Genomic DNA, 22,040 nt, shown 5'->3' with positions numbered 1-22,040 from the left:
AACTGGGCCAGCTTATAGTCAAAAAGAAAACAAAGGGGGGGGGGGGGGGAGTCATTATGAGTGTTTTCTTTTTAAACAGCGGGCCGCTGTGGCAGTTGTCGTGGCAGCCGCCACCGAGTGAGAGCTACTTATGTAGGGCGACGTGGCCTGGAGTATTGTGGGAAGGAGCCATTAGCTGCCGCCGTGCTAGCTGCTCGAGCACAACACAATTAGAGAACAGAAACAGGCCCACAGTCCCTTAGTATCTGTGTGAAAAGGTCACTTCTGTCAACATTATTATAATCCCCTGTTTTCCTATCAGGATTGTTGATTCACATGCCTGGGAAGAAGAACTAAAGGAAAGGAGGCGGAACAGAGAGGCAGTGACAGGAGCGCCGAGGCGGTTGGTCGGTGTGATAAATATTACATTATCAAACAGTATAAATATATCTGGATGTGATGGGAGTGACTCATCACATTCTCTCAACTCCAGTTTGGAAACACTAAAAACAAAATCTAAAGATCACAGAGGGCATTCATAAGAAACATCCCTTTCAAGGTACTGTATATAAAACGTTAAGTTGTACTGTATTATAGTTATATAAACACTGCAATAGAACTTCAATAGAAGATTTTGCCGAACCTCTGTTTGTGTTAAGATAATTACTATATTTGCGTCGTTTCCACGCCACAGCACCAGCTTCCTCTACTTAAAAGATTGACGTATCCATTCAAATCAGCAACAACAACAAAAGCCCAGATGAATCAAAAACAAATAAAGCTTCATGTTTTCAAAAGTGTCATGAAGAAGAAGGGCGGCCTGAGGTGATTTCATATCTGCATTCCATGATAGACGACACCCAATAAACCAGCTTGGGGCACGAGACAATCTAATCTTGACTGAATAGAATTTTTAAAAGTTATTTGGAAATGACCAGCTCCTTATCAATCCAGGGGGTATTTGTGTAGACTCTCTCAGTGGCTTAGTGAAGGGACTCAATCACAACGAGACGCGATAGGCCTCGGTCTCCTCCTCTCGCGCTCATCTTTTATCGGTACGGAGGAAATTAAAGGATGTTATCTGGAGCGACGTACGCTGCACAGCGTCTTGGCTTCGTGAGACGGGTCTTGTCTGCACGAGCCAATGGGCCTATTCTTTGGGGAACTCGCCCATCATATAAGAACAAGGGCTTGAGAAATGCTATGCTAGGAACTCGAAGAATGGGTTTGTCAAGACTGTGTGATGCTATGGTAACTGTTGGTGTGGACGGGTTAGGTGCTGCGAGTTGGTGTGTGTTGGGGTGTGGGGGGCAACCCAGTATAAGCCACTGTGTTAAAGTGATGTTTTAGCCTCTCCAACCATAAGTGAGCCAGAACTAACAAATGACCTGGAATAGCAAGATGATGGAGTTCAAAGCGGTAAGTAGAGAGGTCAGAGTGTAACAGGGTATTGATGTATCATGATGATGGAGAAGGTAGAGAGGTCAGAGTGTAACAGGGTATTGACGTATCATGATGATGGAGAAGGTAGAGAGGTCAGAGTGTAACAGGGTATTGACGTATCATGATGATGGAGAAGGTAGAGAGGTCAGAGTGTAACAGGGTATTGATGTATCATGATGATGGAGAAGGTAGAGAGGTCAGAGTGTAACAGGGTATTGATGTAACATGATGATGGAGAGGGTAGAGGACAGAGTGTGTCAGTGAGACGAGAGAGAGAGAAAGGGGTTGAGCTTACTGTTACAGTGTCACCTGTCCTCAGACTGGTCCAGAGTGTCTCCTCAAACCTGGAGAGATCAACCCGGTGGGCCCCTCCTAGCAAAGCCTGGGGACAAAGACACTGATGAGGACAGGGCAAGATACACACACACACACTAAATGGAAACACTCAAGAAGAGTGTATAAACAAAAAGCAACATGAACTGCAACACACATACCAAAATACACTCTCTCACACACAAACATACCTGCTAGCCCTGCGGGTACAGTAGTATAAGAAAAATGCATTAATAACTGATAACAAACTGCACACTATCCATCTCAGGAGTCACTCTCCCAAACATACCCACCGCCCAGCACCATAGTCACACTCCCAAACATACCCACCGCCCAGCACCATAGAGTCACTCTCCCAAACATACCCACCGCCCAGCACCATAGAGTCACACTCCCAAACATACCCACCACCCAGCACCATAGAGTCACTCTCCCAAACATACCCACCGCCCAGCACCATAGTCACTCTCCCAAACATACCCACCACCCAGCACCATAGTCACACTCCCAAACATACCCACCGCCCAGCACCAGTCACTCTCCCAAACATACCCACCGCCCAGCACCATAGAGTCACACTCCCAAACATACCCACCGCCCAGCACCAGTCACTCTCCCAAACATACCCACCGCCCAGCACCAGTCACTCTCCCAAACATACCCACCGCCCAGCACCATAGAGTCACTCTCCCAAACATACCCACCGCCCAGCACCATAGAGTCACACTCCCAAACATACCCACCGCCCAGCACCATAGAGTCACTCTCCCAAACATACCCACCGCCCAGCACCATAGGGTCACTCTCCCAAACATACCCACCACCCAGCACCATAGAGTCACTCTCCCAAACATACCCACCACCCAGCACCATAGAGTCACTCTCCCAAACATACCCACCGCCCAGCACCATAGAGTCACACTCCCAAACATACCCACCGCCCAGCACCATAGAGTCACACTCCCAAACATACCCACCGCCCAGCACCATAGGGTCACTCTCCCAAACATACCCACCGCCCAGCACCATAGGGTCACTCTCCCAAACATACCCACCGCCCAGCACCATAGGGTCACTCTCCCAAACATACCCACCGCCCAGCACCATAGAGTCACTCTCCCAAACATACCCACCGCCCAGCACCATAGAGTCACACTCCCAAACATACCCACCGCCCATCACCATAGAGTCACACTCCCAAACATACCCACCGCCCAGCACCATAGAGTCACACTCCCAAACATACCCACCGCCCAGCACCATAGGGTCACTCTCCCAAACATACCCACCGCCCAGCACCATAGGGTCACTCTCCCAAACATACCCACCGCCCAGCACCATAGGGTCACTCTCCTAAACATACCCACCACCCAGCACCAGAGTCACTCTCCCAAACATACCCACCGCCCAGCACCATAGGGTCACTCTCCTAAACATACCCACCACCCAGCACCAGAGTCACACTCCCAAACATACCCACCGCCCAGCACCAGTCACACTCCCAAACATACCCACCGCCCAGCACCAGTCACTCTCCCAAACATACCCACCGCCCAGCACCATAGAGTCACACTCCCAAACATACCCACCGCCCAGCACCATAGAGTCACACTCCCAAACATACCCACCGCCCAGCACCATAGAGTCACTCTCCCAAACATACCCACCGCCCAGCACCATAGGGTCACTCTCCCAAACATACCCACCGCCCAGCACCATAGGGTCACTCTCCCAAACATACCCACCGCCCAGCACCATAGGGTCACTCTCCTAAACATACCCACCACCCAGCACCAGAGTCACTCTCCCAAACATACCCACCGCCCAGCACCATAGGGTCACTCTCCTAAACATACCCACCACCCAGCACCAGAGTCACACTCCCAAACATACCCACCGCCCAGCACCAGTCACACTCCCAAACATACCCACCGCCCAGCACCAGTCACTCTCCCAAACATACCCACCGCCCAGCACCATAGAGTCACACTCCCAAACATACCCACCGCCCAGCACCATAGAGTCACACTCCCAAACATACCCACCGCCCAGCACCATAGAGTCACTCTCCCAAACATACCCACCGCCCAGCACCATAGGGTCACTCTCCCAAACATACCCACCGCCCAGCACCATAGGGTCACTCTCCCAAACATACCCACCGCCCAGCACCATAGGGTCACTCTCCTAAACATACCCACCACCCAGCACCAGAGTCACTCTCCCAAACATACCCACCGCCCAGCACCATAGGGTCACTCTCCTAAACATACCCACCACCCAGCACCAGAGTCACACTCCCAAACATACCCACCGCCCAGCACCAGTCACACTCCCAAACATACCCACCGCCCAGCACCAGTCACTCTCCCAAACATACCCACCGCCCAGCACCATAGAGTCACACTCCCAAACATACCCACCGCCCAGCACCAGTCACTCTCCCAAACATACCCACCGCCCAGCACCATAGAGTCACACTCCCAAACATACCCACCACCAAAAAGTCACTCTCCCAAAACATACCCACCACCATATCTGCTTATTTATTCCAGTCACTCTCTCATTAAAGCAGCCTTACTACAGCCACACTGCTAAAGTGTACTGCTTGGGTGATTCTACAGAAGTGGTGTAAATTGCTGTCCTACCACCAAAAAAACAACAGAAAAAACAGTTAAGTCTCCAAACTTGGGACATTTATTTATATGATATGTTGTAATTCAATCCAAGACAACAACAAACATATTGTTAAATGAATATAGTACAAAGTCACTGTTTATACACGTATTACTATTGAGAGATGACTGTCCCAAACCCTGACTCCTAAACATTACTGTATGTTTGAAAACAAAGCAATTAATGATAAAAAAAATATGTTTAACTATTATTTTAGCGAAACATCTTGAGTTGTTCAATTATTACATAGTTCTACACTGACTATACCAAACATTAGGAACACCTTCCTCATATTGAGTTGCTCCCCTCTCTCCCGTTTCCCCTCAGAACGGCCTCAATTCGTTGGGGCATGGACTCTACAAGGCGTCGAATGCATTCCACAGGGATACCGGCCCATGTTGACTCCAATGCTTCCCGCAGTTGTGTCAAGTTGGCTGGATGTCCTTTGGGTGGTGGACCATTCTTGATACACACTGGAAACTGTTGAGAGTGGAAAAACCCAGCAGCATTGCAGTTCTTGACACTCAAACCGGTGCACCTGGCACCTACTACCATACCCCGTTCAAAGACACTTAAATATTTTGTCTTGCCCATTCACCCTTTGAATGGCACACAAACACAATCCATGTCTCAATTGTCTAAAGGCTTAAAAATCCTTCTTTAACCTGTCTCCTCCCCTTCATCTACACTGATTGAAGTGGATTTAACAAGTGACATCAATAAGGGATCATAGCTTTCACCTGGATTCACCTGGTCAGTCTCTGTCATGGAAAGAGCAGGTGTTCATAATGTTTTGTACACTCACTGATATAATTATATAATTATTAGCTTGGTTAATCTTTAAACACCTTTCTCTGAAAAACACTGTCCCCACTTTTGATGTCACTACGAAAACACACACATTAAAAGACTGTAGAATTAATGTGCCTTAAGCCACAACCCTACAAATATCACCAGTTGATGGGATTGAACCCCTCTCCAGCATGGTAGCCACATGGTTAGTAGTCTGTGTGCAAACATTTTGGAGAAATTGAGTGAGCAAGTTGGTAAACCTCATGTCACTACCGAACATTGAATACATCTATAAATATGTAAAGTACAGTTTAGGGACTACAATATATGTTTGCTGGGATGTAGCTTGGTCCAAATTAAAGATAGCTACATATAGGTGTCAATGGGGATTCTTTCAAATCCAAGTTAAGTCAAAATTGTCCAAACACGAAACGGTCACAACTGAAACAATTGACACCATAGAGATATATAGAGGTCTCATCTTTGTATCAGTGCCATTATACAGCTTGTGACAGCACGGGCCGCTCGATTGGGACTATCTCCATTTTAAAGTTGCAAGTGCCATGCGTTACCAACTAAGTTACAGAGGGCCACCATGTAGGGAATGGACAAGTGCACCCTTCAGGAAAAAGTGTAGAGTACTGAGATGCATAGCCAGCAGGGGGGATCCAACCCTCCAAGAGCCCAAACATTGACATCTATCTGGCCAAAACATAGATGCCTATAATGATCTATACTGTACTATGAACAGCAATGATAGATTTTGGGTTCTGTCAATTTAATTGATTGCATCATTTCTAATCCCAGTAATTGTTTTATTTTTGTATTATTATTTGTATTATCATTATTTCACCACACTTCTTCAATTGTAAGAAACTTGCGTAAACTTGAGTACAGTAATGTAGAGTACAGAATAGTATAACAGCAGAGTACAGTACAGTTCAGCACTGTACAAACCATAGAAAATCCAATTAGAAGGAGACATTGGCTGATCACTCCCAAGCCATAGGAATCCCCACCCAGTTAACAACTTCTAAAATGGTGGAAGCCATCAATGTCTATAGTAAAATGAATTATTTCCATGTAGTCCTGTAAATATCTCTATAATTTACACATAACACCAAAACGGCTGTTATTTTTCCAAAATAAAGATAGATAAAGTCACTTTTTCAGGACCCTGTCTTTCAAAGATAATTCGTAAAAATCCAAATAACTTCACCGATCTTCATTGTAAAGGTGTTAAACACTGTTTCCCATGCTTGTTCAATGAACCATAAACAATGAATGAACATGCACCTGTGGAACGGTCGTTAAGACACTAACAGCTTACAGACGGTAGGCAATTAAGGTCACAGTTATGAACACTTAGGACACTAACGAGGCCTTTCTACTGACTCTGAAAAACACCAAACGAAAGATTCTCAGGGTCCCTGTTCATCTGCATGAACGGGCCTTAGGCATGATGCAAGGAGGGATGAGGACTGCAGATGTGGCCAGGGCAATAAATTGCAATGTCCGTACTGTGAGACGCCTATGACAACGCTACAGGGAGACAGGATGGACAGCTGATCGTCCTCGCAGTGGCAGACCACGTGTAGCAAAACCTGCACAGGATCGGTAAATCCGAACATCACACCTGCGGGACAGGTACAGGATGGCAACAACAACTGCCCGAGTTACACCAGGAACACACAATCCCTCCATCAGTGCTCAGACTTTCCGCAATAGGCTCAGAGAGGCTGGACAGAGGGCTTGTAGGCCTGTTGTAAGGCAGGTCCTCACCAGACATCCCCGGCAACAACATCGCCTATGGGCACAAACCCACCGTCGCTGGACCAGACAGGACTGGCCAAAAGTGCTCTTCACTGACGAGTCACGGTTTTGTCTCACCAGGGGTGATGGTCGGATTCGCGTTTATCGTTGAAGGAATGAGCGTTACACCGAAACCTGTACTCTGGAGCGGGATCGATTTGGAGGTGGAGGGTTGGTCATGATCTGGGGCGGTGTGTCACAGCATCATCGGACTGAGCTTGTTGTCATTGCAGGCAATCTCAACGCTGTGCGTTACAGGGAAGACATCCTCCTCCCTCATGTGGTACCCTTCCTGCAGGCTCATCCTGGCTTCAGACCTAAATACAGTACTATTACGGCCACTGTACGTGTTGTAAATTATATTACTAATGCCCTAGATAATAGAAAACACTGTGCAGCCTTGTTCATAGATTTATCGAAAGCTTTTGACACTGTAGACCATGCGATACTTTTGGATAAGCTGTCGTCAATAGGACTGGGATTGGATGCCTGTCGTTGGTTGCATGACTATCTAAAGGATACAAGTTAGAGTCGACGGCATCCAGTCGGAGCTATTGGAGTTGGTTAAAGGGGTCCCACAAGGTTCTATACTTGGTCCATTACTGTTCACTCTCTACATTAACAATATCGGTGATGAGATAAGAAAGTGTAAAATTCATTTATATGCTGATGACACTGTCATGTACTCTATCGCTTCAATGGCTGACCAACCATTATCACTATTGGAGACAGATTTTAAGATATTACAAGGGTCAGCTGAAACTTGTTTTAAATGCAAAGAAAACACATTTTATGATTTTTAATAGGTTCAAAAAGTTGGTTGAAAATACACTTGCACTTACGAGCTTAGATGGTTCTGGAATGAATCAGGTCTCTGCATATAAATACTTAGGGATATGGCTGGATGATAAACTGTCTTTTAAAATGCATGTTGACGAACCTTGTAAACAGCTAAAACTTAAGCTAGGCTTCCTCTATAGAAACAGGACATGTTTGTCCTCTACAAATAGAAGACAAATTGTGCAAGCCACTTTTATGTCTGTTATAGATTATGGGGATATTATCTACATGCATGTTACGGCCTCAACACTAAAATCGCTGGATGCTACTTATCTTTGCGCACATAGGTTTATTACGGGTGCTAGCTACAGAACTCACCACTGTGTTTTATATCAAAATGTGGGTTGGACTATGCTGTCCATGCGACGAGAACAACATGCTCTCGTGTTTGTCTATAAAGCACTTCTGAATAAGCTACCTTCTTATTTATTATCACTCATCAATATTAGAATTACAATTCCTAAAACCAGGTCTCAAGCATGGATTACACTTGAGGCCCGTGCGATTTCCACAGTTGGGTGTGGCTGCCTTTTCCTGTTACGCTCCTTGCCTATGGAATAGCCTGCAGACTAAACTTAAACTTCAGACTCTTGTCCCCCTTGCTCATTTTAAACATTTATTGGAGGATTTTTATTTTTGTATTGCTTGTAACTGTTTCGGGTAATGCAAGTTCTTGTGATGTTAGGGGAATAACCTATGTGTAAATGTAATAATCTGCTGCTGTATTTTTTTGTGTTATCTGTGATCGTTTTGTTTGTCTTGTGTAATTTCTTAATCATTGTACCTAAACTGTATGTGTAAACATGTATACGCAGGGCCCAGCTGTAAAATCGACCTTGGTCTCAGTCTGTGTTCCTTGTAGAAATAAAGGTAGAATAATAATCCTAACAATGACCCTCCAGCATGACAATGCCACCAGCCATACTGCTCATTCTGTGTGTGATTTCCTGCAAGACAGGAATGTCGGTGTTCTGCCATGGCCAGAGAAGAGCCCGGATCGCAATCCCATTGAGCACGTCTGGGACCTGTTGGATCGGAGGATGAGGGCTAGGGCCATTCCCCCCAGAAATGTCCGGGAACTTGCAGGTGCCTTGGTGGAATAGTGGGGTCACATCTCACAGCAAGAACGGGCAAATCTGGTGCAGTCCATGAGGAGGAGATGCACTGCAGTACTTAATGCAGCTGGTGGCCACACCAGATACTGACTGTTACTTTTGATTTTGACCACCCTCTTTGTTCAGGGACACATTATTCCATTTCTGTTAGTCACATGTCTGTGGAACTTGTTCAGTTTATGTCTCAGTTGTTGAATCTTGTTATGTTCAATATTTACACGTTAAGTTTGCTGAAAATAAATGCAGTTGACAGTGAGAGGACGTTTCTTTTTTTGCTGAGTTTCTATACATCTAACAACATAATTAATTAGATCCATAAGTAATTCAACCAATCAAAACGTTTCAGATTCATACAATGAACATTGAACATTTTACAGAGAACAACAGACATATTTTTCAAAATTCTATTTAAAGGTTTTGAAAAATCTGGTTAAAAGTCATGATTTTACTATTTTGTTAATTTGGTATGCAAATAGAATTTCCCTCCGAAAATGATGTAATAGAAGGTTCATCAAAATGATCATTACTGTGCAGGGTTCTGCCTTTAGCGTGACTTTTCCACTATGTTTCAGTAGTGAACAACGTAGTGTGGTGGTTAGGAATTCAGGTAAATATTTCAAATATGCAATACAAACAAAGTGTGTGAGTCTACCTGAAGTGTTGGAAGATGTGTGCTGACAGTTTAGGAGAAATAGAATACAAATGTTCTTTTTTTTCCCAACCCCCAATTTACACCATTTCAGTAGAATGACCCATATCAGTCAAACACACAGAACCAGTCAAAAGTTTGGACACACCTACTCATTCCAGGGTTTTTCTTTATTTGAATTTTTTTCCACATTGTAGAATAATAGTGAAGACATCAAAACTATGAAATAACACATATGAAATCATGTAGTACCGAAAAAGTGTTAAACAAATCAAAATAGATGTTATATTTGAGATTCTTCAAAATTGTCACTCTTTGTCTTGACAGCTTTGCACATGCTGCTTGACAGCTTCATGAGGTAGTCATGGGGGTGGGGGGGGGGGAATACAGAACATAGCCCTATTTGGTGAAAGACCAAGTCCATATTATGGCAAGAACAACTCAAATAAGAAAAGAGAATAGTCCATCATTACTTAAGATATCACGAACTTTCAAGAACTTTGAATGTTTCTTCAAGTGCATTTCAAAAACCATCAAGCGCTATGATGAAACGGGCTCTCATGAGGACCGCCACAGGTAAGGAAGACCCAGAGTCACCTCTACTGCCGAGGACAAGTTCATTAGAGTTATGTGCATCAGAAATTGCAGCCCAAATAAATGAGGTGAATAGTTATGCACGCTCAAGTTTTCTATTTTTTTTTTGTCTTATTTCACCTTCAAAGTGGTAGGCATGTTGTGTACATCAAATGATACAAACCCCCCCCCCCCCCCCCCAAATAAATCAATTTTAATTCCAGGTTGTACGGCAACAAAATAGGAAAAATGCCAAGGGGGGTGAATACTTTCGAAAGCCACTGTACATTTCTAATTGGAATATACTTATGCAACAAGGGCACGGAAATCAGTTTCAAAACAACCAAAAAAACATTGATGAGAGGATAAATCTGGACTCGACCTCCTCTCTCGCCAGCGGCGTCACCACTGTTCAAAAGCGAGCCAGTGAAGCGATGTCCACCAGTGAATAACCATCAGACACTGCTTGTGAACACCAACACGGCGCTGCTGTGCAGAGGGAGGGAGGGTTGATGGGAGACGAAGGTGGTGGGGGCTCCCAGTTTAAGTCGTAAATGACACACTATTTTGACCGGAGGCTTAAGAACACTATGTAGGGCATAGGGTGCCATTTGGGAAGTAGACCCGTGTGTTTATTCATGTGAAATGGAGTCCCACTGGAAGCCATTTTGGCAGTGCTGTAGCGCAGCAGGCGTTGACCTTTAGATACTATGAACAATTAAGCTAACCTAATAAACAGCGCTGCCGTGCTCGGACTCGACAGAGACAAAACAGTGGTGCTATATGTGCAGCACTACTGTCGACCTCACAAAGGACAGTGACAGACATCCAAAGTGCTTTGTTCTGCACATGTATTCTTTAAAGGGCCACTGTGAAAATAACTTGAGTGACTACCGGGAAATTAGTGGTGAATGTAAAACGCTTGGTATTAGGCCCAAGTTTCACTTTTAAGACCACCTTTCCATTTATTGGCCAGATATTTCGTCTTGCTTTAACAAATAAAGCAATAGATGAAAGAACCAGATGTATCCGAACACCCAATTGTAGATGCTCTTTTTTATATGCATTGTAGGTAGCATTGTATGATAGACATTGAAATCCCAGAATTGGTGATAGCCAGCTTGCATCGTATTGTACTAGTCTACAGATAAGACCTAGCATCAATAATGAAGAAACTATGAATGTGGTAATTTGGTACGCATTTCAGACCGACGGAGGCTAGATCAATAATATAGTGGTAAAGCCATCTTGTCATAGACACACAAACTATCTGTTATGTTTCCATGAAAACGGTTCGCATGGATTCAATTGTATATCTAATGACGGCCATGTTGAGGCCTTGGCTCGCCGTTTTGGACCACACCAAATGGAAATTGGGGAACTTATTTAAGCCCTCACCCCAATTCCCTGGGTGTAATTGTATTTCATGATCATTTATAAATGTATAAAAGTAGTAGTGGAATAAAACATGCATAGATATTTGGATTATTCCAAATTGGTCCCTTTGCTCTGGATTACATTTGAAATCAGATCTAAATGAAAAAAAAAAGGTGTACATTTCCAACTGAAAAGGAGAATGTGATGAAATAATAACAGATTTGAAGCGGCTATTTCATACCCCATGAAATACGGCATTAATGAAAACAACATTTACTTATTTTTTTAATTACATCACGTACTGCATCCCTTTTTGTTGACTCAGTTATATATATATATATATATATATGTTTATAGGAGAAACCATTAACACCCTGCTTCTAAAACACATCCTCGTCAAACAGGTATTTCAGTCAGATGTTGTTATTGGGGTTTTGTATTGGCCCACAAACTCTACACTAGATGTAGTCAAATAAACAGGGGCTAAGCAAGCAGGAGGAGATCTATTACCTTACAGCTATATGGCAATATGAATCCACACACCCACATACGGTGCAGACAGAACTATTCCCAGCTGTGTTTATCTACAATATTGCCACATATACCTGGGTTGGGAGAATCACCTTTTCTGGTTATGCTTGTCAAAATATCACCTTCCACAGATAAAGTATGAGAAAAATTACGCAGTCAAATATGTATATAGTATTACCATAAACCCAAACACACACTAGTGGGAATATTAAAACGCACCCACACGTGCAAACACCCACACGTGTTATTATTCTGCCACAGGTATGGTATGAGTGTCAGAAGTCCTCCTTATCCCACAGCTTTTCTCCCATACCGGATTCAGAGAGAATACCCTGCCAATGTCCCATCTCCAGCATTCAGAGAGAATACCCTCCCAATGTTCCATCTACAGCATTCAGAGAGAATACCCTGCCAATGTTCCATCTCCAGCATTCAGAGAGAATACCTCCCAATGTTCCATCTCCAGCATTCAGAGAGAATACCCTGCCAACGTTCCATCTACAGCATTCAGAGAGAATACCCTGCCAATGTTCCATCTCCAGTATTCAGAGAGAATACCCTGCCAACGTTACATCTACAGCATTCAGAGAGAATACCCTGCCAATGTTCCATCCACAGCATTCAGAGTGAATACCCTGCCAATGTTCCATCTCCAGCATTCAGAGAGAATACCCTGCCAATGTTCCATCTCCAGTATTCAGAGAGAATACCCTGCCAATGTTCCATCTACAGCATTCAGAGAGAATACCCTGCCAACGTTCCATCTCCAGCATTCAGAGAGAATACCCTCCCAATGTTCCATCTCCAGCATTCAGAGAGAATACCCTGCCAACGTTCCATCTCCAGCATTCAGAGAGAATACCCTGCCAATGTTCCATCTCCAGCATTCAGAGAGAATACCCTGCCAACGTTCCATCTACAGCATTCAGAGAGAATACCCTGCCAATGTTCCATCTCCAGTATTCAGAGAGAATACCCTGCCAACGTTCCATCTACAGCATTCAGAGAGAATACCCTGCCAATGTTCCATCTCCAGTATTCAGAGAGAATACCCTGCCAATGTTCCATCCACAGCATTCAGAGAGAATACCTCCCAATGTTCCATCTACAGCATTCAGAGAGAATACCCTGCCAACGTTCCATCTCCAGCATTCAGAGAGAATACCCTGCCAACGTTCCATCTACAGCATTCAGAGAGAATACCCTCCCAATGTTCCATCTACAGCATTCAGAGAGAATACCCTGCCAATGTTCCATCTCCAGCATTCAGAGAGAATACCCTGCCAATGTTCCATCTCCAGCATTCAGAGAGAATACCCTGCCAACGTTCCATCTACAGCATTCAGAGAGAATACCCTGCCAATGTTCCATCTCCAGCATTCAGAGAGAATACCTCCCAATGTTCCATCTACAGCATTCAGAGAGAATACCCTGCCAATGTTCCATCTCCAGTATTCAGAGAGAATACCCTGCCAATGTTCCATCCACAGCATTCAGAGTGAATACCCTGCCAATGTTCCATCTCCAGCATTCAGAGAGAATACCTCCCAATGTTCCATCTCCAGTATTCAGAGAGAATACCTCCCAATGTTCCATCTACAGCATTCAGAGAGAATACCTCCCAATGTTCCATCTACAGAATTCAGAGAGAATACCCTGCCAACGTTCCATCTACAGCATTCAGAGAGAATACCCTGCCAATGTTTCATCTACAGCATTCAGAGAGAATACCCTGCCAACGTTCCATCTAAGGAATTCAGAGAGAATACCCTGCCAACGTTCCATCTACAGCATTCAGAGAGAATACCCTGCCAACGTTCCATCTAAGGAATTCAGAGAGAATACCCTGCCAATGTTCCATCTACAGCATTCAGAGAGAATACCCTGCCAATGTTCCATCTCCAGTATTCAGAGAGAATACCCTGCCAATGTTCCATCCACAGCATTCAGAGAGAATACCTCCCAATGTTCCATCTACAGCATTCAGAGAGAATACCCTGCCAACGTTCCATCTCCAGCATTCAGAGAGAATACCCTGCCAACGTTCCATCTACAGCATTCAGAGAGAATACCCTCCCAATGTCCCATCTCCAGCATTCAGAGAGAATACCCTGCCAACGTTCCATCTACAGCATTCAGAGAGAATACCTCCCAATGTTCCATCTACAGCATTCAGAGAGAATACCCTCCCAATGTCCCATCTCCAGCATGGTGAAGCAGTCACAAGTGATCTCTTCACAAGCGCTCGATGGGGGGGGAACACCAACCAAAATAAAAGGGCTCATTGGGAGATTTCCCAGGCTGCCATTCTGATCATCTTACATGATACGGTGAGGCACAAGCCTAAGGGCCTTATTTGAAGATTCTATTGATGTCACACTTGTGATTACATTCGATTCCATGGAACAGGAATACAGGGGTGTATTTATTAGTGCAAACCGCAGCAAAATCTTTCGCAGTGGAAAATGTTTTGCAACATAAAACCTGTTTCTATTTGACAAACTCAGGTAGGTCCCTCCCAGTTTCATCACGTTTGTTTTCATTTGGTTCCTATTGAATACACCCCAGGGTTCCCCACGTTCACAACAGACACCAATTACTAATGGTTCCCCACGTTCCCAACAGACACCAATTACTAATGGTTCCCCATGTTCACAACAGACACCAATTACTAATGGTTCCCCATGTTCACAACAGACACCAATTACTAATGGTTCCCCATGTTCACAACAGATGGCCACTTCGAATGGTCACCCATGTTCACAACAGATGGCCACTTCGAATGGTCACCCATGTTCACAACAGGTGGCCACTATGAATGGTCACCCATGTTCACAACAGGTGGCCACTATGAATGGTCACCCATGTTCACAACAGGTGGCCACTATGAATGGTCACCCATGTTCACAACAGATGGCCACTATGAATGGTCACCCATGTTCACAACAGGTGGCCACTATGAATGGTCACCCATGTTCACAACAGGTGGCCACTATGAATGGTCACCCATGTTCACAACAGATGGCCACTATGAATGGTCACCCATGTTCACAACAGATGGCCACTACGAATGGTCACCCATGTTCACAACAGATGGCCACTACGAATGGTCACCCATGTTCACAACAGATGGCCACTATGAATGGTCACCCATGTTCACAACAGATGGCCACTATGAATGGTCACCCATGTTCACAACAGATGGACACTTTTAATTATTACATTAATAGACACAATATTACAGACAGGTGTGACATCAGATAAGGATGCATGAATTAACCCTGATAATAAACAGTACGTCTTCTCTTAAGGTAAAAACACAAAAAGCCTGGATCAATGCACGGTTCGCATTGGTTTATATTTGCTAGGTATCCAGGCTCGGGACACATTTCATAAAGGCCAAAGGGTCGTCTTATCGCGGCGGTAAATGCCAATGTAATTATTAGTGTCTGGAAACGGTGGGAAGGGAAGCACGTCCTGCGCCTGTACACTATATTTAATGAATAAATGTCACTTTGTAGAGGAGAGATGGGTGAGCAACTGAGAATGCAGAGGGGACTCTTGGACTCCAGGTGGGAGAAGGAACCAGGAGAGAAAACAAGGCCAGGGGGGGAGAAGGAACCAGTTGAGAACACAAGGCCAGGGGGGGAGAAGGAACCAGGAGAGAAAACAAGGCCAGGGGGGAGAAGGAACCAGGAGAGAACACAAGGCCAGGGGGGAGAAGGAACCAGTTGAGAACACAAGGCCAGGGGGAGAAGGAACCAGTTGAGAACACAAGGCCAGGGGGGAGAAGGAACCAGGAGAGAAAACAAGGCCAGGGGGAGAAGGAACCAGGAGAGAAAACAAGGCCAGGGGGAGAAGGAACCAGTTGAGAACACAAGGCCAGGGGGAGAAGGAACCAGTTGAGAACACAAGGCCAGGGGGGAGAAGGAACCAGTTGAGAACACAAGGCCAGGGGGAGAAGGAACCAGGAGAGAACACAAGGCCAGGGGGAGAAGGAACCAGTTGAGAACACAAGGCCAGGGGGAGAAGGAACCAGGAGAGAACACAAGGCCAGGGGGGAGAAGGAACCAGTTGAGAACACAAGGCCAGGGGGAGAAGGAACCAGGAGAGAAGACAAGGCCAGGGGGGAGAAGGAACCAGTTGAGAACACAAGGCCAGGGGGGAGAAGGAACCAGGAGAGAAGACAAGGCCAGGGGGGAGAAGGAACCAGTTGAGAACACAAGGCCAAGGGGGAGAATGAACCAGGAGAGAACACAAGGCCAGGGGGGAGAAGGAACCAGTTGAGAACACAAGGCCAGGGGGGGGAGAAGGAACCAGGAGAGAAAACAAGGCCAGGGGGGGAGAAAGAACCAGGAGAGAAAACAAGGCCAGGGGGGGAGAAAGAACCAGGAGAGAACACAAGGCCAGGGGGGAGAAGGAACCAGTTGAGAACACAAGGCCAGGGGGAGAAGGAACCAGGAGAGAAAACAAGGCCAGGGGGAGAAGGAACCAGGAGAGAAAACAAGGCCAGGGGGAGAAGGAACCAGGAGAGAAAACAAGGCCAGGGGGAGAAGGAACCAGTTGAGAAAACAAGGCCAGGGGGAGAAGGAACCAGGAGAGAAAACAAGGCCAGGGGGAGAAGGAACCAGTTGAGAACACAAGGCCAGGGGGAGAAGGAACCAGTTGAGAACACAAGGCCAGGGGGGGAGAAGGAACCAGGAGAGAAAACAAGGCCAGGGGGGGAGAAGGAACCAGTAGAGAACACAAGGCCAGGGGGGAGAAAGAACCAGGAGAGAAGACAAGGCCAGGGGGGGAGAAGGAACCAGTTGAGAACACAAGGCCAGGGGGAGAAGGAACCAGTTGAGAACACAAGGCCAGGGGGAGAAGGAACCAGGAGAGAAGACAAGGCCAGGGGGAGAAGGAACCAGGAGAGAAGACAAGGCCAGGGGGAGAAGGAACCAGTTGAGAACACAAGGCCAGGGGGAGAAGGAACCAGGAGAGAACACAAGGCCAGGGGGAGAAGGAACCAGGAGAGAACACAAGGCCAGGGGGAGAAGGAACCAGGAGAGAAGACAAGGCCAGGGGGGAGAAGGAACCAGTTGAGAACACAAGGCCAGGGGGAGAAGGAACCAGTTGAGAACACAAGGCCAGGGGGAGAAGGAACCAGGAGAGAAGACAAGGCAAGGGGGGAGAAGGAACCAGTTGAGAACACAAGGCCAGGGGGAGGACCGGGGGGGACCAATAATTACCTTAAAAGCACCAGAGAACAGAGAACCCAATCATACAAGCATGAGAACATACGACTGGATTCTTCCCATAACACTGATCATGATACATGTACGAGCAGAGATGGAGACAGGGAGGGAGGGAGGGAGACAGGGAGGGAGGGAGGGATACAGGGAGGGAGGGAGGGATACAGGGAGGGAGGGAGACAGGGAGGGAGGAAGGGAGACAGGGAGGGAGGGAGACAGGGAGGGAGACAGGGAGGGAGGGAGGGAGACAGGGAGGGAGGGAGGGAGACAGGGAGGGAGGAAGGGAGACAGGGAGGGAGGGTGGGAGACAGGGAGGGAGGGTATGTTTTCCTGACTCAAAGGGCACACAGTGAGAAATGACATGATCCCAAAATCGACATTGTGACCTCACGTAACAGGTTGCAACCCTTTGACCTTTGTTTGTAAATAGAAACCCATCTCAACAGAGGCTGGAAGCAGTGTGACACATGGCATGGGGCCAGATTGTAGGGTCGGGGGAAATGATTGCAGGGTAGAGGGAATTTTTTAATATATATTTTTATCTTTATTTAACTAGGCAAGTCAGTAAAGAACAAATTATTTTTTTCAATGACGGCCTAGGAACAGTGGGTTAACTGCCTTGTTCAGGGGCAGAACGACAGATTTTCACCTTGTCAGCTCGGGGATTCGATCTTGCAACAATTCGGTTACTAGTCCAACGCGCTAAGCACTAGGCTACCTGCCGCCCCAAATGATTGCAGGGTGGGGGGGAAATGCTTCCAGTGTGGGGGAAAATGCTTCCAAGATGGGGGAAAATGATTGCAGGATGGGGGAAATGATTGCAGGGTGGGGTGAAATGATTGCAGGGTGGGGGAAAATGCTTCCAGGGTGGGGGAAATGATTGCAGTGTGGGGGGAAATGCTGACATCTCCCTTGTGATGATTCATATCAACAGTACCAATCAAAAGTTTTCACACACGTACTAATTCAAGGGTTTTTCTTTATTTGTACTATTTTCTACATTGTATAATAATAGTAAATACATCAAAACTATGAAATAACACATGTGAAATCATGTAGTAACCAACAAAGTGTTTAACAAATCAAAATATATTTTATATTTTTGGAGTAGTCACCCTTCGCCTTGATGACAGCTTTGCAAACTCTTGGCATTCTCTCAACCAGCTTCATGGGGTAGTCACCTGGAATGCATTTCAGTAAAATGGTGTGCCTTGTTAAAAGTTACTTTGTGGAATTTATTTTCTTCTTAGTGCTTTTGAGCCAATCAGTTGTGTTGTGACAAGGAAAGGGTGGTATACAGAAGATAGCCCTATTTGATAAAAGACCAAGTCCATATTATGGCAAGAACAGCACAAATAAGCAAAGAGAAATGACAGTCCATCATTACTTTAAGACATGAAGGTCAGTCAATCCCGAAAATTTCAAGAACTTTTAAAGTTTCTTCAAGTGCAGTCACAAAAACCATCAAGCGCTATGATGAAACTGGCTCTCATGAGGCCTGCCACAGGTAAGGAAGACCCAGAGTTACCTCTGCTGCAGAGGATAAGTTCATTAGAGTTACCGGCCTCAGAAATTGCAGCCCAAATAAATGCTTCACAGAGTTCAAGTAACAAACACATCTCAGCATCAACTGTTCAAAGGAGACTGAGTGAATCAGGCCTTCATGGTCGAATTGCTGCAAAGAAACCTCTACTAAAGGACACCAATAAGAAGAAGAGACTTGCTTGGGCCAAGAAACACAAACAATGGAGATTAGACCAGTGGAAATCTATACCTTGGTCTGATGAGTCCAAATTTGAGATTTTTGGTTCTAACCGTCGTGTCTTTGTGAGACGCAGAGTTGGTGAACGGATGATCTCTCCACGTGCGGTTCCCACATGAAGCATGGAGGAGGTGGTGTTATGGTGCTTTGCTGGTGACACTGTCTGTGATTTATTTAGAATTCAAGGCACACATAACCAGCATGGCTACCACAGTATTCTGCAGCAATAGGCCATCCCATCTGGTTTGCGCTTAGTGGGACTATCATTTGTTTTTCAACAGGACAATGACCCAAAACACACCTTCAGGCTGGGTAAGGGCTATTTGACCAAGAAAGAGAGTGTAGCACGTGCTCCAGCAGGTATATCTCACTGGTCACCCCCAAAGCCAATTCCTCCTTCGGCCGCCTCTCCTTCCAGTTCTCTGCTGCCAGTGACTGGAACGAACTACAAAAATCTCTGAAACTGGAAACACATCTCCCTCACTAGCTTTAAGCACCAGCTGTCAGAGCAGCTCACAGATTACTGCAACTGTACATAGCCCATCTATAATGTAGCCCAAACAACTACCTCTTCCCCTACTGTATTTATTTATTTTATTTATTTTGCTCCTTTGCACCCCATTATTTACTTCTACTTTGCACTTTCTTCCACTGCAAATCTACCATTCCAGTGTTTCACTTGCTATATTTTATGTACTTCGCCACCATGGCCTTTTTTTGCCTTTACCTCCCTTATCTCACCTCATTTGCTCACATTGTATATAGACTTATTTTTCTACTGTAGTATTGACTGTATGTTTGTTTTACTCCATGTGTAACTCTGTGTTGTTGTAAGTGTCAAACTGCTTTGCTTTATCTTGGCCAGGTCGAATTGTAAATGAGAACTTGTTCTCAACTTGCATACCTGGTTAAATAAAGGTGAAATAAATCAAATGGAGTGCTGCATCAGATGACCTGGCCTCCACAATCACCCGACCTCAACCCAAATGAGATGGTTTGGGATGAGTTGGACCGCAGAGTGAAGGAAAAGCAGCCAACAAGTGCTCAGCATATGTGGGAACTCCTTCAAGACTGTTGGAAAAGCATTCCTCATGAAGCTGGTTGTGAGAATGCCAAGAGTGTGCAAAGCTGTCATCAAGGTGGCTACTTTGAAGAATCTCAAATATAAAATACATTTTGATTTGTTCAACACTTTTTTGGTTACTACATGATTCTATATGTGTTATTTCATAGTTTGATGTCTTCACTATTATTCTACAATGTAGAAAATAGTACAAATAAAGAAAAAACATTGAATGAGTAGGTGTGTCCAAACTTTTGACTGGTACTGTATATCAATGTCCAACACAACCAGTACAGGTCCAACGCAATTGAAACTGGGCATCCCTGCACAGCCCTCCTAACCACAAACAATAAGAGGGCCTTTACTGAAGCATACATACTGAAATGAAATGAACTTAAAGGAAAATGTAGATCTCCCTTCCTTCTGACATCAACGCTGTCCTCAAAAATCTGGCTCCTGTTTTGCAATGGCGAGGGTCAGCCCGTTCTGTCTCTTTGCTTAGCTCGCTGTCAGGAAGTCTGCACGCAACATGGCGGCTTGTCACAGAGGAAGCAATCTCCCGTGACACCCCTCCTCACCCCCACCCCTTTTCCTTCCCCTCCCCGGTGTGCCTGCTTCAGACAGGGCAAAACCTGGGGCCCCCTTGGCCCCTGTGCCATTTCTGTCATTGGATCATCGGCTGACTCTTACCTGGGAAACCCTGTCATTATTTCCCTATGTGTTAACCCTGAGCCAGATGAAAGCGAGAGAAAACTGGAGGAAAAATCAGAAGAAACGAAGAGAAAATAGATCAAGGTCCCAGACAGCAAACAAAAGACAAGCTCTAAATGTTCCTTACATAACTGTTCTTCTGCTGTGTGAGTTTTCTGAGGACGACACTCCTCGGCAAGACAGAATGCTCTCTTGTTGCCGAAAAACAATGGCATTGCGTTTCTGAGGCGTCTCACTGTGTTGTAGCGTAACCAGATGCTTTCTCGTCAATCAACGAAACAGCTACACCTCCACCATCCTCAACCTCCCTCCTCTGAGGAGCCTCCACTGACCTCCACCAATCCTGAACCTCCCTCCTCTGAGGAGCCTCCACTGACCTCCACCAATCCTGAACCTCCCTCCTCTGAGGAGCCTCCACTGACCTCCACCAATCCTGAACCTCCCTCCTCTGAGGAGCCTCCACTGACCTGTTTTTCTTTCACTTACTCACTAATGGAAGACTGAAAAGGTACTGAAGTATCGGTGTACCAAGCCTTACTCGCTAATAGAGAGTGGGGGCGGTTTGTGGAATTAGACAAATTAAAAGTCATGGACGAAGCAGCGTGAACCACGGAGCTGTTATGGAACATAGTGACAGAATACACTGTGATCTCCACCATAACCAATTACATTTTGAGGAGTGTGCAAACGCCTCGATTCAGGAGCTTTCCGGAAAATCTTGAGCTCGACAGAATTCTGAGGAAAAGCCATCTGTGTCTGGCTCTTATCCCTGGCTCTCCCGAGCTTGGCTGTACCTGAGCCAGCAAATGTCAGTCGGATAAAAAGCGAGCTTGACAGACAGTCAGACACAGGAGTTTTGTCATCCGCTGTGTCATTCCTCACCAGCGAGCCGAATTGGAGGGCTTTCAAATGGTAGAAAAGCCAAGAGATGAGAGAGAAACATTCTTTTTGGCTAACATAACATTTTCGTCAACTCCTTCAAGCCAAAATAGCAAGGGCCTTGACAGTGGCTGTGTTCTCTTGGAGCTCATCGTCATCGCCTCATCTGCCATACAGTGGGGTCGTCATGGAGACCTTGCAAAATACATTTTCTTTCCCCCACAAAGGACTTAGTGTTCGTCACCTAGCCTGTCTGTCTGCTTGACTGCCT

The 22,040-nt window shown here is 45.6% G+C and overlaps 1 protein-coding gene and 1 pseudogene across 2 annotated transcripts in view; one reads left to right on the top strand and one right to left on the bottom strand.

Moving 5' to 3' along the window:
- The window catches only part of glu2b (Glucosidase 2 subunit beta), a 259,487-nt gene that overhangs the window by 185,276 nt on the left and 52,171 nt on the right, over positions 1-22,040 (bottom strand). For both annotated transcript variants that reach the window (XM_045721341.2, NM_001139813.1), the window contains 1 exon segment: positions 1,718-1,804. In XM_045721341.2, coding sequence (XP_045577297.1) covers positions 1,718-1,804 — 87 coding nt within the window.
- LOC145879960 (uncharacterized) lies at positions 6,262-21,394 on the top strand (annotated as a pseudogene).

Source organism: Salmo salar, chromosome 07 (assembly GCF_965601325.2).
Source record: "Salmo salar chromosome 07, fSalSal1, whole genome shotgun sequence".
Taxonomy (NCBI): domain Eukaryota; kingdom Metazoa; phylum Chordata; class Actinopteri; order Salmoniformes; family Salmonidae; genus Salmo; species Salmo salar.
The sequence above is the reverse complement of the archived record's forward strand: the minus strand, read 5'-3'. Positions and strand labels throughout refer to the sequence as shown.